The 20,554-nt window shown below is 49.4% G+C and overlaps 1 protein-coding gene across 1 annotated transcript in view; it reads right to left on the bottom strand.

Moving 5' to 3' along the window:
- The window catches only part of CC2D2A (coiled-coil and C2 domain containing 2A), a 116,750-nt gene that overhangs the window by 6,816 nt on the left and 89,380 nt on the right, over window positions 1-20,554 (bottom strand). The window contains exons 25-32 of the mRNA XM_036279367.1: window positions 17,523-17,628; window positions 17,218-17,327; window positions 15,479-15,575; window positions 14,935-15,033; window positions 12,567-12,743; window positions 7,258-7,461; window positions 2,096-2,185; window positions 580-693 (exon numbers count right to left, since the gene is read on the bottom strand). Of these exons, the coding sequence (XP_036135260.1) occupies window positions 580-693; window positions 2,096-2,185; window positions 7,258-7,461; window positions 12,567-12,743; window positions 14,935-15,033; window positions 15,479-15,575; window positions 17,218-17,327; window positions 17,523-17,628 (997 nt within the window). The remainder of the gene's footprint in view (window positions 1-579; window positions 694-2,095; window positions 2,186-7,257; window positions 7,462-12,566; window positions 12,744-14,934; window positions 15,034-15,478; window positions 15,576-17,217; window positions 17,328-17,522; window positions 17,629-20,554) is intronic.

Here is a 20,554-nt window from a genome sequence, read left to right as displayed (position 1 = left end):
AGCAACTTGTGCTTTTTAATTCCTAGAGGATTCCTAGGCCCGTGGCCTCGTTCCAGACTGCTGTGTGGATAAGCCGCCGCCGTCCATGTGAACTTTCTAAACTTGTGCCCAGAACCACCCATTGTGCAGTGGGCTGGGGAAACGTTCTAATCACTAAGTCTCCAGTCTAATGAAAACTAACGATACACTCGGTGCAGCCGCGGACCTGAGCTCCTGCGGCGCCCTCTGCCCGCCTCCTTCGCTGGCTCGTGGGAGGAGAGGACTCTGACCGCCCCTGGGCATGGGTAGCACTAGATCACTGAGGGAGTCAGACAGAAGGACAGGGCTGGGCGGGGCTTCGCCTGGGAAAGGGTTCAGATTTGTCAGAAAACATTCTGAGGTGCCGTGCAGGGCGTGAACCTTGGGTACCACTGAGAACCCTTTGGTGTCTTATCGCCGGTACTCTCTGCCTGTTAGGGACTCTCTGGGCCACTTGCCTCACAACTGAAAGATGGTGATGAAAATCGGCCCCGTGTGGTCTGAAACCACACCGCCAGGGCAGACGCGCACCTCTGTCGGATCCAGCCCGCCCGGTCTCACCTCAGGAATAGCGCTGCCCATCATGAGCCAGGCCTTCTTCCCCAGGGACAGAAAATAGTTGCACAGCAACACTGCGTGCTCTTCTTCGTCCCCTGCTAGGAGATCCAGAAATTGCTGGCAAAGAGAAAAAAAGTTGCCTTGACTGCTTCGTTCTGGATCGGCTGTACGGGATACGATGAATTAAAACTTCAGTACTATGAATCAAAAAAATTTTTAATTCATTTTTAAAACTCCCTTTTATTGGACATGATGTTTGCTCATTAATGACACGGGTTTCTAGAATCAGCACTACGAGGTGGGGGAGACAGATTTAGAAGTTTTACGTTTCATTTTGAATTTATATTGACAGCTCACTATGTGCCGAACACCTTGTGTAAAGTCTTTTTAGAGCAGTTAGGTTCAGAGAGATTTCACCTAACCACTGCCACACGTCCACAGCCTCCCCACCAGATGGCACACTTGTAACTGACACACCGTCGTCGCCCACAGTCCGCGGCATTAGGGTTCCCTCTTGGTGGTGGCCGGTCTTTGGGTTTTGACAAGGGTGTAATGACATGCATCCATCATCATCATGTTGGACAGAGTATGTTCACTGCCCTACAAATCACGTGTGTGCTCCACCTATTCATATATATGTGTGCTCCCCCATTCTCTCCCTTCCCCCCGCCCCAGGGTGTTTCAAACACACTGACTTACTCCCAGAACAAACCTTCGAGGGAGGTGGAGGCACGGAGAGGCGTGATGCCCAGCAGTGGGAAGTCAGTCTGCTCTAGAGCACATGGACTATTCTTTGCACATGGATATCTCCAGGTTGTGGACATGTCTGCCTCTAAAACTGTCAACATCATGTGGCCAAAACGTATTGGGGAACAAAACATTTAAAGTGTACTTCAGTTTCTTTGGCTGAGAGCTACCCTTCAAAGGGAGTTGCATCATAGAGTTTAATTTTATGCAGGGTACAACCCAAGAAGCAGACAGACCGAGTACCTGCACTACACGTCTGTTCCGTCCCAGCACAGATCCTGGGAGTTGGCGGCCATGCAGACTGAGCTCTGTGAGCACACACAGGCCGGCTGCCTTTGCTAATAACCGGACTGAGCAGGGTCTGCTAGGTGGCGGCTGGCCGAGACACACGTGAACGGGCAACGACAGGCGTGCCTCGGCCCACAAATGAAGGAATACACAATTCCAAATGTAATAGAAGGTGGAGGTTTGATTTTTAAATGAATAAAACTGGGAAGTCAATAAGGCAGTACTAGGAGAATAAGTCAGAGTTAAGACATCTGAAGAGTTGGTTTTCCATTTCTTTATGCAATAATTATTTTTTAAAACGTGTAGTCTTTGGGCAGATTGATCCAGAAAGAAAAAAATGCTTCAGAATTCAGCTCATCCTACTAAATAGAGGGTGCAGGAGATTGTCATAATGACTAATGAGTGTTGCAATTTAAAATTACGCAAGCCGTGTAGCTAATATGCCGAGAAGTCAGCCTCAAACCACTGAGGAAAAACAACTTACATCAGACGTGCTCCACAGGTCACAGATGCCAGCAAAGGAAACCGTGTCAGGCAGGAAAGGAATCAGTGACACATACCGAGCCACCAGTTCCTGTTTAAACAAAATAAAAAAACAAGTTCTGATCAAACAGAAAGCGGGATCCTCTCCCTCTCCGCCTGCAAGAAAGTTTCATGGGTCACGGACATTCGTGTGGACAAAATCAAACGAATGCTCACCCGGGGCTTCCTAAGGGTCGTGTTAGCCTGTTTGAACCTCTCCATACAGCCCATGAAGAGGGTCGTTGTTATTATGCACTTTTTTACAGATGAAGAAACTGGCTCCGGAGTCTCTGAAATGTCCTTATTACCCGGCCTCACTCTCTGGTAGAAGGAGACTTTCCGGGATCATCTTGTGTTTTCTCTAGCTCAGCCCTAACAGCAGCCGTTTCTCCGGGGCCCTGGTTCGTGTTAGAGAGCAATAGCATTTAAACCCAAGATCAGGGCACCACTGTAGTTATAACTTAGATTTATGTCATTTCTAAGAAGGTTGAACATCATACGGCTTCTTGTGTGTACACGTCTGTGAATTTCTGCTTATTTTGCATATTTTACAATTGACTTGTACGTGTTTTTTTTTTTTTTTTTTTGCATATTCTAGCTACTATGCCTTGTCTATTATATATGTTGTAAATATCCTCTCCTGATTTGTGGCTTGGCTTTTCTTTCTCTTTTTCTTTTTTCATTTTTTTTAATCCTCACCCAAGGACATTTTTGCATTTATCTTCAGATAGAGCGGGAGGGAGAGAGGGGAGAAGAGAGAGAGAGAAACATCGATCGATGTGAGAGAGACACATCAACTGGCTGCCACCCACATGACCCCAACCGGGGCCGGGGACAAACTGCAACCAAGGTACGTGCCCTTAGCGGGAACCAAGCCTGGGACTCTCTGGTCCGCAAGTTGTCACTCTAACCGCTGAGCCAAACCGGCCAGGGCATCTTTTCATTTTCTTGACAGTGTCTTTTTATAAACCAAATTTCTCAGTTTTAACAAGGTCAAAGTTAACATTCTTTTTATAGTTGGTGCTTTTTTGTCTTAAGAAAAACTTTCTAGCTCAGGTCATAAAGATAAAAATGCTTTTCAGATGTAAGCCCTGCATCTATCTGCAATTGAATAATGTGAAGTAGGAATCTATTTCTATTTTTTTCATGTGAAAAATCAACGACCCTGGTACAATTGATGTAATAGTCTGCCTTTTCTTGACTACCCTCTAGTGGCCGGCTTTGTCACAGAGCAGGTTCGAGTGGGTCATAACAGCGTGGATCTAGTCTGGAGTTTTTATTCTCTTTTATTTTTTCTCTGTTCTCCATGTGTGGATACCACTTTACCTTAATCACTGTGGTCTCATCAGCAGTCTGAATGTACGGGATGGCAGGTCTTCTCTTGTTCTCCTGTTCAGAACCTATGCGTGTGTTTTGTTGTTGCATTCATTTAAATTAGGATGCAGATCTTCCCACTGAGTTCTTACCCTGCAGGGTCGTCTTGGCCATTTGTAACATTTTGCACTCCATATGAATATTAGAATCAGTTCGTCAAGTTCACTGGAAATCTATTTGAACAGTCTTTGTCTTTTAACTCGATTGTAATTATTGTAAATATTTTGAATTTTTAAACTACCTTCTTCTATGCTTTTTAGTTCTTGCACTTTTCTATATATCCTTCCCCCCACACACACACTTTCTTCACCCCATTTTATTATGTTTTCTGCTGCTATTTTGGAAATTATAGTATTCACTTTTCTTATTCTTCTAAGTGGTTAATTTAGAAGTTTCAACATGAAAATTTCACTTAAATTCAAACGTTAATAAATATATGTGTCCTCGTCATGGAAAATATAGGGGTGTTGCCCTTTGCGACAGCTTGGATGACCTGGAGGGTACTATGCTAGGTGAAATAAGCCAGTCCCAGAAAGACACATCCCACATGATTTCACTTATATGTAGAATCTAATGAACAAAATAAACTAACAAACAAAATAGAAGCAGATTCCTAGATGCAGAGAGCAGACTGACAGCTGTCAGAGGGGAGAGGGAGGGGGGATGGGTGAGAAGGGTGAAGGGATTGGGGTGGGGGGGCAGCAGTAAGGTGATTGCCAGAGGGAAAGGGGGATAGAAGAGGACAAACAGGGGTCGGGGTGGTAAATTGAAAAATATATATTTTTTTACCAATCCTGTCCTGATATACATGCTTTTTTAAAATTTCAGGATTTTTGTTCTATCCTGATTTTTCACCAACATTACTATTATTTTTGTTATGAAAACTATGCTTTTTAAGATATACTCACAAATTTCCTATCTCTTTAATTTTTTTTTTAGCTAGTGTTATAGGTTCCATCTAGAATTTCTCTGAGAGCCTCTGTTCTCTTCGAAGTATGTATTTTAGGAAATTCCTTAAATGAGGATCTTTTGGCTATAATTTCTCCCAATGTTTGTGTGAAAGATAGTTTCACTGGCTATAAATTATTAGTTTGACGGCTATTTTCTTTGTCTTTTGAAGATATTATTCCTGTCTGGCTCATTTGTGCAGCTCAAAGGTGTGTTGGCTCATCTCCGCCTCCGTAGTTCCCTCTGATACGCCTAGATTTGCACCTATTGTATTTGTCTTGCTCAGGATTCACTGGGCTTCCTGAATTAAGGAGTGTCTTCCATCAAATCTTTAAAATTCTTCGCTCTTTTCTTCTGAATATTGCTTTTTTCCTTTTGTACACAATTTGGTCCTTCTCCCTCCACCATCGGTGCCTCCTAACCATTTCTTTACTTTCTCCTTTTTTCTCTCTGTGCTGTATACCAGGTAATTTCTTCACATGTGTATTTCAGGTCACAGATTCTCTCTATTTAACCGCAGTTAATATTTTGTTTAACCTGCTTGTTTAATTTCTTATTTTAGCTAATGCCCTCTTATTTCTACCAGTGCACTTTTAACATTTGCCTGTCAATTCTGATAGTCTGTTGTTCTTTTGTTATATATGCAGCTCCCTAGATTTCTGGAACTTGAGAAGCATGCCGATTTCATATTCTGACCATGCCACCCTCTGCAGCCTTTGTGGCCCAGCTCTGCAGTTTGTTTCTGCTAACTACTCTTTCCTTCTCCACGGTGACTTATTTCTCCACCGATGCTCTTCTTTACGTTCATGTTGCTTGGAACATTTTCTGTGGGATTTTATTTGAGGCTGAGCTTAAAGGGTGTTGTTCTTCTAGATTAGATCTATGTTTGCTTCTGACAGGGATCTAGGGGCATTACCAACAAGGACGACGTAAAAAAAATTTTTTTTTCATTGATTTGAGAGAGAGATTTGTTGTTTCACTTATTTATGCATTCATTGGTTGATTCTTGTATGTGCCCTGACTGGGGACTGAACCCACAACCTTGGCACGTGGGGGTTGCTCTAACCAGCTGAGCTGCCCAGCCAGGCTGCAGAGTAGTTAATTTTAAAAGAATGGGCTCTGGCGCAAAGCTATCTGAGTTCCCGGTCTAACTCCACCATGAACTAGTTGTGTGACCCTGGACTAATTATGGAGAGTATCACTACTGTTTGAATTGATGTTAGAGAGAGAAAGGAAGGGAGAGAGAGAAACGCTGATTTGTTGTCCCACTTATTTATGCCCTCACTGGTTGCTTTATGTACGTGCCCTGACAGGAGATCGAACCTGCAACCTTGGCATGTGGGGATGACCCCCTAACCAACTGAGCTACCCAGGCTACCCAGTTAGGGTCAGGGAATGCTTCCTTTCACATTTTCTGGGTCAGACTGGTCTTATACATTCCAGCATTGCACGTGAGTAAATACAGCTCCTTGATTGAGAGCCCCCGGAGAGACTTCCCTTGTAGACTCCTAGGGCGGAGACAGGGCGTTTCTAGCTCACCCGCCGTGTTACCTGTCAAGGGTCCTAACCGTGGCGGAGCCTCTAAGCCAGCCTCCCAGCCAGCTCAGCCCCTGCCCTGCTCCTTCCTGTCTCCAGCAGCCTGTGGCCCAGGGAAGCCAGGTCTCCCCTGACACCCTCAGGGCAAACACTGTTTCAAGAACCTTGTAGGATCTTTCTCTCTTGCTTTCCTGTCTCTTCCTATTTCAACCATGATTTAAAACATGTTTTAAATATTTAATTCATCACTCTTAAATGTTTTGTACTGGGAGAAGTTTTCCGCACAATAATCTACTATGCTAGAGACAACGGAAGCCCCTTTATGGTTTTCAATGAAAACCGATAAATAAGAAAGTCGATGAAATGTGGAACACAAGGGTTTTTTACATCCTTCCATCTGCAGATAGATCCCTCATTATCCTGTCCCTAAATTACTGCATTCATGACTTCTTAGCAGCAGCCACTGCCGATACTGTCCCCTCTGTGACGACGGCCGGGGTCACGGCACTCAGTGAACAGCAGCCCCGAACCCGCGAAGGGCCGGCCTGTCCGGGCGCAGTGCGGGGTGTGGCTTCGTCGGACACGGGCGGCATCGCTGCTGCCTGGCTGGAATTCGCCGGCGCCGTGACAGTCAGGACAAGGCTGAACGGTCGTCCTGGTCTAGTGGAAGCCACGGGTTCTGAGTCAGGGCCTGCGTTCGGATCCTGTGAAGCTGTCGCGAATACGCCCTGAAGACGTTTGTGAAAGTGGGGGGCGCCTTCCAACTGCCAGTGTGCCGGCACCCGGTCCAGTGGCAGGGACACAGCGAGCCCTCGGTACTGTCGAGAGTGAACCCAGGATGATTTGTTACCCTCTCTGGTACCTGCAAACTTCAACACAGCACGAAAGCCGCCCTGGCCGGTTTGGCTCAGCGGTGAGAGCGTCGGCCTGCGGTCCCGAGAGACCCGGGTTCGGTTCCCGCTAAGGGCACGTACCTCGGTTGCAGTGTGTCCCCGGCCCTGGTTGGGTCGTGCGGGTGGCAGCTACTCGATGTGTCCCTTTCATGTCGATGTTTTTCTCTCTCTCCCTCCCTCTCTATCTGAACAAAATATGGAAAAATGTCCTCGGGTGAGGTTTAAAAAAAAACAAAAGAGCGTCAGCCTCAGGTCCTAAGCTTGTTCGAATGGTCAGGTTACCCCGGACGATCCTGCCACAGTGACAATGCCCCGAGGTGTGACGGCATGCTGGGGTTCGAACACCCGCTGGCACCAGCCTGCACATACTCACTGCGGTGGCCTGAGGGCTGCTGGGGTGAGCGTCCAGCAGCTCCCGCGGAGGGTTCAACGGCCTGAGATACCGAGTCACAAAGACCGTCTTCCCGCTTATGTCGACCACTGTGGTCAGGCACTGCCGGCCGGGGAACTTCAAGGCACAGTCCGCCTGGAATTTCTCTGCTGCTTGAAGCAATTTCTCATCTTCCTGGGACTCGAACTGCAAAGAGAAGGAGACACAGGAAGCTGCTCCGGTCCCATGGTCAACGTGAACTGAAGGGGTGCTCCAGGGAGCTGCTGAAGTGAGCCCTCCCAACACCGTCATGCCCGGGGTCCGTGAAGCTCTACAATCTTAAACTTAGATGAACTTGTTAACTACTTCAGACATATTTAACAGGATTGAAAGAAAGTGGTCAACAGACCAGCAGTCATATAAGATTAATAAAACAACCTATGAAAAGTAAGCTATGGGGTACTAATTCTGACTGATGAGACCATGAAATAGTTTTATGTGCATTTTGATGTCAGTTTTAGAGGGAAGAAGGGCTCAGAAGTCTAAAAGCCCAAATGCAACGCTTAAGCAAGCAACTCATATCAGATGGACAACACATTTACGGATGTATGCGGATGTATTCAAAAGTTTCAAATCCATAATCAGTGTCGTAAATAACAGTGATGGCTCTCAAGGAAAAAGGAAGCAGAACTAGAAACATTAAATGTGTAATAGTTATTATTATTCTTTTTAATCCTTGCCAGAGGATATGTTTAGAGAGAGGAAGGGAGAGAGAGAGAGAAACATCGATTGGTTGCCTCTTGTCCTTGCCCCGACTGGGAATTGAACCTGCAACCTTTTGGTGTATGGGACGACCCTCCAACCAACCAAGCTAGCTGGCCAGGGCTGTAATAGTTGTTTTAAGTGGTTCTCTGATCTAAAATGAGCTACAAATTCCAAGACTTTTAAAAGTAACTCAAAGCAGATGAAACAGAACAGATTTCAATTGCCTTTTCCCCCTCAAGCCATTGCTAAAAAATAGCATGAAAAAAAAAGCCAGCCCTTTAAATGTTTTTACAAGATTTTTGTTACTTAGTATAAAAAGATACACATTGTTGCTTACACTTCAAAGGATTTCAAGACAAACTCAAATAAAATTTTATTAGGAAAATTAAGTAGAATTTAGATTCTAGGCAGCACATGAGAGAGTTTTGTTTCACTTTTATGGTTTTCTTTTTGGAGGAGGAAAATGCACCTGGCTCTCTCCCTCATTCTCTGTTATCCTCCTCATCTCTTTATTTTACTATTTTTTAGTATTTAAAAATCACTGACACACAATGTGTTTGTGTGCTCTCCTGCAGAGAGTGTTTCCTGAAGTCGGGTTTTGTTTCGACCTCAGTCTTTGTCTCCAGTACCGAGAATACCACCCAGCACACGGCAGAAGGCCGGCCAGTCCTGCCGAGTGGAGGAGCGAGTGAATGCAAACTGACACGCTACGTTTTATGACCAACTAGAATCGGGAATATTCTGATGGTTCGTCTCTTCTCTCATATGGGAGTTGGACCATGGCTTCTGTTTCTACTTTGATTTCAGGACCCTGAGGAATTGGGTAGCAGTTATGGGGGTTAGGCAGGACAGGGGCATCTCCAAAAGCCCCTACATATTCTCGTGGGATGCGCCCCTGACACGGATCTTAACATCATCACCATTACAACCCCCTGCGACTCAGCACAGTGCCGAGAGCCACCCGATGGGTGTTGTGATGAACCATCAATAAACGAAAATGGTGAGCTCATCAGGCTTCGGTGTGGTGTGTCACCAACTGCGCTCCAGCCAGAAAGAATTATAATTTTAGAAAGATGGAGAATTATGAAACGAGGATGGTGTGAAAGAAAGAGCACGTGGTAAAATTCCCTCCCTGTTTCCTTCACACACACTCATTTTCTGATCCATCCATCTAAGTATTTGAAAAATGTTGCTGAGAGTCTACGAGGTCCCAGGCACTCTGGATAAGTGAGTATAAAGGAGTCTCTTCGAGACACTTCTAGTCCAGAGAGAACAGTAATAAGCAATCAGGTGCTTAGAATGCTTGACCAGTTTCCGTGGGATTGACGCAGTGGGGCCCGGAAGAGGCAGACAGGCACGGTCCGGAAAAACAATGCAAATCTTGAGTCAGTCCATCTGCCTTCCAAGTTGAAAAAAGTGTGTCCAACGTTTTCTGCCACTTGGACCTGGATGTTCTGTGTTGTGTTTTGACTCTAGTGCTTCCTGCCAGCAGGCCCCTGTTTGAATCCTCCTTTGTTCGTTTCCGCACTGAGCATGTACAAGGTCAACATTTTGTAAGTATCAGTGGTCATTAATACTTATTTAGGCCACGGGGATGCCGTTTCACAACATGACACAGTAATTCAAGGAGTCGTGTGCCATGCTGGTAATCTAAGACGAGTCAAGCAGAAGCCCCAGGCTGAAGCAAGGCGGTCCTTGGTCATGGAACACACTGTGGCGGAGCCGACAAATCCACACTTTGATTCTACGGGACATTTGGAAGATTCTCAACCGGCTCACTTCTTTAACCTCTAGGTTCATGGAAATACTCTCAGGAAGCTGACTGGGTTCGTCCCCCCTTTGAAGACCCACGTTGCGACAGCGCCACTGCTCAGAAACAGCTGTCTCTGCAAGAAGCTGCTCGTGGGCTTTGCGGACTTGGAAACGCTGGACGTAACTCCCAGCAGGTGACATTCAGACCTGTGACTTCCCAGCTTCCAAGCTAAAGAGGAATCCTTCTCACAAAATGACATGGGCCCAAAGACCAAGCTGGACGTTCTCCGTGCCGCTGTGGACATGTGCAGTGCACTGCCAAGGAAACACACACACACACACATACACACACACATCTGGACCACACACACGTCTGGACCACACACACACATACACACACACACCTGGACCACACACACACACACGTCTGGACCACACACACACACACACACGTCTGGACCCAGACACACACACACACACACACGTCTGGACCACACACACACACACACACACACACGTCTGGACCACACACACACACACACACACGTCTGGACCACACACACACACACACACACGTCTGGACCCAGACACACACACACACACACACACACACGCGCGCGCGTCCGGACCCAGCTCATTCACACACACACACACACACACACACACACAGTCTGAACCCAGCCCATTCCACTAGGTGGCGGCGGACAACAGCAGCTGATTGAAGCCCAGGAACTGTTGGTTGATGAATGATGGAAACAAAACCCTTGGTACCGGTTTTAGTATCTCACTCTTCTCTCAGAGGCAAGAAAGGAGAAAGAGAAGAAATGAGAGACAGATTTTATGAACAGAAACAATCTATTTTCAAAAACTTGTTTTTTTTTTACCAAGATGATGTAAAGTCGGGGATGTTAGAATAAGAGTTTCAAGCTTTGCTGATTTTTTTAGAAAATTCCATGAGTAAATACCTTTAAAAATTCCCACGGAATGGTTCCATGTGGGATGAGGTGGTGGGAAAACTAATCCGTTCATCCTGGTTGCTGTCAGTGGAAAACAAGTCCAGGTTGGGGTCTCTGTTATTTTAGGGAGAGCTGCTCTTTCCCGAAGGGTCTGCAGGGGAGCCCCGAGGGACTTGGGAGTGCTGTCAGGCTGCCCGCCTTCCTTATCCAAAAGTGTCAAAGGTTCTGGTCTCCAAGGGGTTTCTTGTGGCCTCATTTTTCCAGGTCTCAGAGAAATGCTCCCTGCGGCCACAAGGGGGCTGTGAAATGCTGCCAGAGGCGGCAAGGACAGCCTGGCGCTCTGCGTGGAGGGCGGGCTGCAGCACCTGGGGACTAAGTTTCAGGACCCTGGAGCCTCGTGGCCATCCTGTGACGGAGGCCAGCGCCCCTGAGGACGCCCAGTGCCAGGGAGGCCCTGATTTCCTCCTCGGCCCGCCACAGACAGCCGGCTCGCACGGGGTTCGCCTCCAGGTGGCGTACTAGCTGGCTGCTTTCTCTTCTGTCGGGACACCGGGACCTGTGACCTCCGCCTTTGTCGGGGAGCATGCTGTGTGGACCTGCCTGCCGGCTTTCTCTCCGGGTCACACATTCTGAGTATGTTTTCTCTTCTAAACTATTTTGAAATGTATATATTCTAACATGCTTTCTAGACAACATACTTGTCACAACTTTGATGACAAAGGCCAGCATATAAGATGAATCTGAATTTCAGTAGATGTGTTTTTCCAGTAACCCTTTATGTCCTCTGTAAATGCCTTGCACGTGGGAAATAATGAGAGTATTTTCCTCCATGAGCCAAATTGTAATACTGAAAAGGAGAGAGAGGCAATGTGTGCTCATTAAAATAATCTCCATGTGAGTCCAGTTACAGTGGATCAGGAGTCGGCACAGTAATCTGTGTGGTGCAGCCGGTAGCTAACAGTTTGGGCTTACACATGACAATAAGCTGCAAGGAGTTTTTATTTGCTTTTCTAGGCTGTCGCATCCCCAGTGCCTAAAATCACCTGCCACGTAGAAGCTGCTCTGTAAATGCCGAACATTAAGATTTAGAGTCAGACAGCCCATTAACGGTCGGCTGTGCCGTTTACCACCTGGGTGACCCACCTTGCAAGACAGCCGAGACTATTCAAGGACAGACAGAGGTCAGATGCCTGACGTCGTGCTCAGGACAGAGCAAGAACTCAGTCCGTGCTGGCGGCGGTGGCTGCTACTGTGTCAGTTCGCAATAGTAAGAGGTCATGGTCAGCACTTCCTCCCCGATTCGCGAGGGCGGTCCGCCTCGTGCTGCCCAAGCCTGTCACCGGGACCGAGTGCCTCCCACTGGGAAGGGGGAAACAGCTGCTACATGAAGTTCTGGAAACGTTTTCTAGAGCTGTTCAAAATTAGAGTGGACTGAGGTCACCATGAAGGTCACCGAGCCTGACAGTCCTCTGAGTCGACTCAACGCACAGCACAGCGAGCCAGTGGGTCCGCCACCCAGTGGGTGTCAGGGAGCTGGCCACGTCTGTGCAGACAGAGGCCTGGGTCGTCTTCTCCCCGAGACTCCTGGAAGGGGAGCACGTTTATCTTCATCTTGCATTGCCTGAAAGTCGACGCGGCTGGTGGACTAATCATTGGCTCAGGGAATACAGACCCACGTGGTGGGGTCTCCCCTTCATCCGTGCAGGCCGGACGGGCTCTCAGGGGACATGGGAGAACAGCAACCTGTGCCTGGGCCGCGGTCCCAGTTCACCCAGAGCGGCCTGGCCAGCCCTTCTCACGCTCCGACTCAGGCGCGGCTCCAAGCGCAGCCAGGCTTACCTTCTCTCGGACCGGCTCCCCGGGAACCAGCTGAGGCTCGATGGTGATGAACAGCGTGAGGTAGGAGCCTTCGCTTAGGCTGCGGACAGCGTCAAAGCCCCGCTCGGCAATCACGCCGCGCTCCTTGCTGTAGCCCAGGAGGACAGGGGGAGTGTCTATTTTAAATGTCCCGTCAATCTGAGAAGAAAACAGGACTCGGTAAACATCCCGGTCATTGTGCTACAGAAGTTCAAAGGCAAGTGTCAACTCCTCCGTCTCATCAGTTCAGTAGACTGCCCAGAATGGCAGTCAAGGTCCGCCCCATCTTTCTACCTGGGTCTCCCTGTGCCCACAGAAAGCCCCCCGCCCTTTCGTGGTTCAGCAGAGTGTGTACTAGCTCTGCAAGCTGATGCCACCATGAGGTTGCCTGGGTTCACATCCTGAATTAAACTCCAAGTGTCTCCATTTACGCATTTGTAAAAAGGAGACAATAATAGCACCTACTTTGCAGGGTAGTTGTGTGTGCTGAATGCATTAATAGATGGAGAACAGTAAGAAAAATGCCTGGCGCCTGGTTAGCTGCTCAGCAGGAGTTGGCTAGCAGCCACCCCCTGTCCCGGAGTGCCCGGGCCTCCCTTCTCCACTTTGCAGAATGCTAATGCTTTTTCAAGGTGCAGGTCATATGTTACCACCTTCAGGAATTATTTTGTCATCTCCACCAGCCTCACATGGAGTTCGTTTCTTTCATTTGTTACATTGACACCTGTTCAATCAGGTTTTATGGTTGTGTAGGTGTTTATGATTTTCTTCCAGATAATTGCTCTTGGTGAGTAGAATCCCATTCCACTCCCTTTTGTGTCTCCCTTCTCCGGCACATGGCAGTGTTTCATATACACAGCAGATACATGGTAAGTGTGCACTGGATGGATTACAAGCCACTTCTGCAACGTGACCTAATTATGCGGAGGTTCGGGACAGGGCTTTCGCCTCTTGCGTACTCAAAGCCACAGTGTGTTTACTAAAGACTGTCCAGTGCTACCGACTTGTTCAGGGCTGGAATTCGAAGTTACGGAATTCAAATTTTTGTTTCAGCCTTGAGCGGCATTTGTGTCTCAGGAGAAACAAGGAAAGAGCTCAGATTCTCAGTGACTGTGCCTCGGGAGGAAGGGCCATGACCTGGACGTAGTCAAGGAGACTCGTTTAGCAAGAAGGGGTTTGGAGCAGTTTCTTCTGAGCACTCCAAATGTGGATGTCAGCAATGGCCAATCACACGGGCCACTGCAGTGACAAGATAGTGTGCTTTAACGCTTTCTTGAAATTTAAAATGTATTCAAAGAAGGAAATGTGAGTTCTTTTGGCTAGCACGTCACTACGGAGTCCCCTGTAGACTGACCCTTCTGTGTAGAGGGGATTGCGTTTCGAAATGGTCTTTGAGCTTCCAACTGACCCAAGCCTCTCGGGTGGAGTTCTGCGAGGGGAGTAAACCCTCCCTTCTTGGTGTGAGATTAGCTGGTCTGTGTCTCAGAGCCTCCTGCTGCCATGGACTTAGCACTGGGACGTTTCAGCCATTTCAGATCTTAACTGTCTGAGGCCAGAGGCTAAGTTATTCACGAGCTGTTAACCCAATGGACCCCTTTAGAAAAAGTGCTCCTCTCGGAAGATGGGTCCCTCAGTTGAGCGGGTCTCCGTGAACGGCTTTGTCACGTTTGAAACAGTGAGGACCCAGGAACAGTCCTGAAATGCCTGCCCAGTGCCCTGTTTTCTTCAGCTTACTGTCAGGCACCTGTCTGTTCCCTGGTCACTTGGACAAGCTTACACTTGGTTCCACCTTCTCCTTCACTCCTCTTTAAATGTTTTAAAAAATCCCAGATCAGCCCTGGCCGGTTTGGCTCAGCGGTTAGAGCGTCGGCCTGCGGTACAGAGAGACCCGGGTTCGGTTCCCGCTAAGGGCATGTACCTTGGTTGCGGTTTGTCCCCGGCCCTGGTTGGTCGTGCGGGTGGCAGCCACTCGATGTGTCCCTTCACGTCGATGTTTCTCTCTCTCTCTCTCTCTTCCTCTCTCTCCCTCCCGCTCTATCTGAACAAAAAAAAAAGGAAAAATGTCCTCGAGTGAGGATTAAAAACAAACAAACAAACAAACAAACAAACAAACAAACAAAAAATCCCAGATCAGAACACTCAGACATGAGCAACCAACTCCAAGGGAGATGGATGTTCAATTCGGGGTGCCAACGCGACGGGAAGTCGGTGGCTTAGAGAGTGTTGCCGTGTCCGAGGCGGCTGTGCACGCAGGCCCCTCGGAGCTGTGGTAGGTGATACCCACTAAGGAGGCTTAGCCGGAGGACACAGCAGCTCCCCAGCCCCGGGAGTGCTGACGTCAGACGCTTACCCTTGCCTGGAAGTGTATCGTGCTGAACGGGATTCTCACACACCCCAGCCAGTGTCTCTCAACACGAGTGTGGGTTCCGCTTCCTCGCTCCCGGTCGTCCTAAAGGGGGTGGGTGGGGACGACGGCTGAACTCCAGACGCTCACCTACTGGCTCCGCACCGGAACGCAGCAGGGTGTGGACCAAAAGCGCGTGGGCTTCGGTTACCCGACCTCGGCCACATTCTCGCCCAGATGCTGAATGGTTTGGTGAGCCAAGGAAAGCCTGGACCTCAGTTTCCTCATTAATCAGTTGGAGATGTAACAGTCTACTTCATAGCATTATTTTATAATTTAAAAAGTGGATAAAAGCACATGATACAATTCCTGGGACACAGCAGCCGCTCAGTTGAAAATAGAAAAGCTAGATCTCTATTTCTCTTTCCCATTTATACATGTCAAGTTTCCGACACTCAAGTCAGCAGAAGGACAGGAGAGGGGTTCGGGTCCTACAGGAGGCAGAGGGCGGGACAGGGGCGCAGACCTCTCCCTCAAGTGCTGAGCTCACCTCTAGGGCGTCATAGAGCACTTCGTCGAAAATGTTGATGTACACGTCGTCCTTCACCGACTGCACACTGGTGGCGCTGTAGTCCCCGTTCGGGGCCCTGCGAGTGGACACACACGGTCAAGGGGCCGGGAGAACGGGAGAGAGCAAGAACGAGCACTCCAATGTCGACATTGGAAAAGGACTCAAACCTGAGCACGGATGGGAGGATTAGAAGCAGTGCTTCGGGTCAAGGATTTATCTGTACGGGGATGACACCATCACATAAGCCTACACCCAAATGGAAAGGGCACTAACCCTCTGTCTGCTGGCCCGTCCTGGCTGAGTCTCACGTCCTCCCATCCTCGCCCCATGGTGAGCTCTGCAGGGAGCCAGGGCCGAGCTGGCCCAGTGCACGGACTACATACGAGGTCTCCAGCTGCCCCTGGGGTTGGTGTGCGGATTTCCCCAGCAACCAAGCTCTAGAACTTGCTTCTCCAGCGGCCGCTCCCCATCGTGAACCTCCTATTGTCATGTGGCTGGTGGGAGCTCCCTGCGTGCACCTGCTCTCCCTGAGATGGGAAGCAGTGCAGGGCGAGGTTCCTCTCCCCCAACAGCTGCTCTGTGTCCGGCAAGGCCGGGTCCCAGCAGGCTGCTCCGTGGCTTAGTCACAGCCTGGCTACCGCAGGTTTCTGAGCCTCTGCCTTTAACTTCGCTCATTCCTTTGCTTGTACCATGTGCACAGTAGCGGGATCGGCCGCTTTCTCCTGACAACCAGTTCTAACCCCTGCTCTGCCTGCAATTTGCTATGTCACCTAAGCAATCACTTTCATCTTTCGGTTTGTTTCCTTTCCACAAAGTAGAGGGCGGGACTAGATCATTTCTAAGGCGCTTCAAGATTTGAGATTGTGAATCTTAAATATCTAAAATCCTTTTATCAAAAACCTTTATATGTATTTGTGTATATTTTGTTTACTTATTTATTGACTTTTACTAAATGTATTGGGTTACACTGGTTAATACAACCATACAGGCGTCAAGTGTGCAGCTCAATAAAACACCTCACACTGCATCGCATACTCACCACCAGAGTAAGTCTCCTTCCATCACCCCTCACCCCCTGCACCCCTCCCGCCTCTCCCCACCCCATCCCTCCGGCAATCACCATGTGGTTGTGTCTGGTTGTTTTTTTTTGTTTTTTTTTTTTAATTTTCTTAATCCCTTCCCCTTTTTCATCCAGCTCCCCTCCCCCATCCCCTCTAACAGCTGTCCGTCTGTTCTCTATCTCTGTGAGTCTGTTTCAGTTGTGTTTGTTAGTTTATTTTGTTCATTACATTTCACACAGAAGTGAAGTCATGTGGTACTTGTCTTTCTCTGACTGGCTTATTTCACTTAGCATAATACTCTCCAGGTCCATCCCTGCTGTCGCAAAGGGTACGATTTCCTTCTTTTTTAAATGCTGTGTATTTCTGGTAAGGGAAAAGGTTAAGTTGTGAGAACAAGGGAGTTTCACATTTGCTTAAAGCCTCCAGAGTTGGGGAGACGGGAAGGGAAAGGCAGTGCAGGGCCGTGGGCGACGGGGCGGGGAGCCGGGCTGGAGCAGCCAGAGCCTGGAGGAGGCGGTGTCCCAGCACTGCGCCCAGGCCAGCAGCTGACATTTTCCCACACTTCCCCCCGGGAGTCCGCTGTGGTGCACATGGGAAACGGGGGGCTCGGGGTCAGGACCCCCTCTGTGCCAGCCCACCAGAGAGGAGCACGCTCACCTGAACGGGAGTTCCAGTTCCTCGTTCCAGCTGGGGTTCGGTCCTTCGGCCGTCGTCGTGTGGCAAATTGTTCGTTGAAAAGAAACCTCTACAAAGGGACGTACTAGGACCTTAAAATCAAAAGCAAATTGTAGGCGTCCGCACAACTGGTTGAATTATTTTGCTCTTGGCAGAGGTAGAATATGTTCACTAAACAGGGTGCTTCCAAAAAACTCAAGCAGAAAACAGGCTGGGAAGAGTCTGGGCAATTCTTAAAAACCTAAGGGGTAAGGTTCTAAGCAGAGATGGGCGTTCGGGGCTCGCACCTGGCCCAGAGGGTAGTCAGCACTGGGGGCCGGGCTGTGTGGAGCTGGGGAGGCAGCACCCTTCTCGCTGAACGTTCTCGAAGACCGTGGCGGCGGCTGGAATTTGCTAGGAGGGAAAGTGTATGAAAAGATAAATGACAGCGAAAGTCTAATTGTATATTGAGCAGGTGGTTGTTCCAAAGGCGTGTGGCCCGGTGACAGGCGCTCTCTGCAAGCTGACTGACACTTCAGAAGGCTCTCAGTGTCCTCTCGCCATCCCCAGTCACCGAGTGACGACTAGACGCCCTACTTCTACCCCTAAGCCCACCTGAATGGCTCAGAACAGAGGAAAGAGTCCTGCTCCCTCTCCTCTCCTGGGGGCCTGAGTGAGAACGTGCCTTTTCCCCATAAATGAGCCTCCATCCCTCTCAGGTAGCAGAACCCCAACCCTCCTGCCCCGTTTCTTTGTCCCAAACTCCTCTCCTACTGAATCCCTGCAGCGCCGGAACCCGGAGCCGCACACCCCAGGTCAACCTCTCTCTGGCCTCCCCAGCAGGGCTGGGAGAAGCGGGTCAGGAATTCCCGGCTTGAGTGAGGGTCCCCGGGTCTTGTCCGCTTTCTCTTGTAAAGGGCGGCTATTCCTAAATGAAGACGTGAAGGTGGTCTCCAGAGCGCCCCTCCCAGGCACCTGCCCCTCGTCCTAACGACACACTAGGGGATGTGTTCGGAACTCTATGGCTCACCAAGTATTCCGCAGTCATCACTGGACAAAGCATGAGGGGTCCGTTTCTGCCAGACTGTCCCACCTTGTCACATTTCAGATAAACCATGCGACAGTAAAAGTGGAGCATCTCAATACAACAGCGGTCAGAGAGACCCCTTTCCTCTTCAGAACACCGTGGGTCACGTCCTTCCCTAAGTATTGGTAAGCACCGACCGCACGTCAGGCCCGTGTCAGACACCGGCCCAGGGTGGATGGCGGACACGTAACAAATGGTCACAAAAGAGCGGCCGCATGTAGACTAGAGATGAGCATGGGCCTTCGAGAGAGAGCTGAAAATTCTCTTTGGTTGGATGTGAGGTTACAGGATTACGCCCTGGGCAGGCTTGGCTCAAGGGTCGCTCTATGAGCTGTCTTGATGAGTCTACCCTAAAATGTGTAACTCATAGGATCCACTATGCATCCTCGTAATTATTTGAATTAAATTGTTTACACTTAAAAAAATTAGCACAGCCCTGGCCGGTTTGGCTCAGCGGTTAGAGCATCCGCCTGTAGTCCAGAGAGGCCCGGGTTCGGTTCCCACTAAGGGCATGTACCTCGGTTGCAGTTTGTCCCCGGCCCTGGTTGGTCGTGCAGGTGGCAGCCACTCAATGTGTTCCTTTCACATCGATGTTTCCCTCTCTCTCTCCCTTCCTCTCTCTCCCTCCCACTCTGTCTGTACAAAAAATGGAAAAATGTCCTCGGATGAGGATAAAAAAAAAAAAAAATTAGCACAGGCCCTGGCTGGTTCTGCTCAGCAGTGAGAGCGTCAGCCCGAGGGCCGAAGGCGGGTTTGATTCCCGGTCAGGGGCATGTACCTGGCTTGCAGGTCCGATCTCCGGCCCCGGGCCGGGTTTTGCAGGAGGCAAACTATCGATGTGTCTCTCTCACATCAATGTTTCTCTCTCTCTCCCTCCCTTCCTTCCATTCTCTCTAAAAAAACCAATGGAAAAATATCCTGGGTGAGGATTAACAATAACAAAAAATCAACAAAGACCAAGAGTAAGACAAACACCTATGTATTTTTTAACCAAACAGCGTTTCGGTCCACAGCGGCGCTTCGGCGCAGTCACGGGGAAAGGCTTGGGCTCCGGCCCGGGGGCGAAGCCGCAGCTCGGGTTCCAGAGCTTACTGGACACGTTCAAACAATGACGTGGGGACTAGCTCTTGGTGACCAGGGGTTCTGTGATGGGTGAGGAATTAGTTTAAAAAGAAAAGAAAGGGCCCTGGCCAATTTGGCTCAGCGGTTAGAGCGTCGGCCTGCGGTCCAGAGAGACCCGGGTTCGGTTCCCGCTAAGGACACGTGCTTCGGTTGCAGTTTGTCCCCGGCCCTGGTTGGTCGTGCAGGTGGCAGCCACTCGATGTGTCCCTTTCACATCGATGTTTCTCTCTCTCTCTCTTCCTCTCTCTCCCTCCCACTCTATCTGTACAAAAAATAGAAAAATGTCCTTGGGTGAGGATGAAAAAAAAAGAAAAGAAAGGAAAAATAAGAGGGCGAGAGGAGGGAGGGACAGGGAAGGAACCGGGGAGGAAAGGGGATGCCCCAGGCCAGACGGCACTCTCCGTCCAAGGGTGTATGACGTGGACAAGCCCCTTACAGGCCCTTCACTTCCTTTTCCCTTTTGAAACGGAGACGACAGCCTGAGAAGCCGGTGAAAGAATACATCTGAAGCCCCAGCCCAGTGCCTCGGCAGAGGCGAGCGTGCAGCAAATGGTAGCGTCCCTCAGGGACAGCACCCCAAGGATGTTTTAGTTCTCGGTTCCTCCACCTCTGCTCCTAAGGGGAGAGGAAAGCCAGGCTCCCCTCACCCACGGTGGAGGATCTCCACCGCCCCCAGCGTAGTGACACATGGTGGGCACCGTTTCTCCGAGCGGATAAAAGGGGAGTCACATTTCTGTGGTCGCAGCACGTGTGCCCAGAGCCCAGGACGTACAACTTGTGGGTTTCCACCCAGCTCACGCCCACTTCTCTGAGAACTGTCTCCCACCTTTCAGGATGGGTCTTGGTGACCCCGTCTCTCTGGCTGTGGGTGAGCAGACCACCAATCAACACCTGACCCAAGTTAGAACCCTCCGATTCTCCCCTGAGAAGTGGCTGTTTGGTGGGCGGTATCTGGCCGGAGCCCTTCAGTCACATGGAGGGTGGGAGGAAGGAAGCAGACCCGCAGGGAAGAGAGACGCTGGGGTCCCCGAAGAACCCTATTCATCGCTACAGTCTACTCATGTCCTGGAGTTCCCCGAGACAGTCCCAGTAATCCCCCCTTGAGCCCAAGTTGACTGAGTTGGTTCTGCG

The sequence above is a fragment of the Molossus molossus genome, unplaced genomic scaffold, assembly GCF_014108415.1.
Source record: "Molossus molossus isolate mMolMol1 unplaced genomic scaffold, mMolMol1.p scaffold_m16_p_1, whole genome shotgun sequence".
Lineage (NCBI taxonomy): Eukaryota > Metazoa > Chordata > Mammalia > Chiroptera > Molossidae > Molossus > Molossus molossus.
Note: the sequence above shows the minus strand (reverse complement) of the source record. Positions and strands in the feature narration are given on the sequence as shown.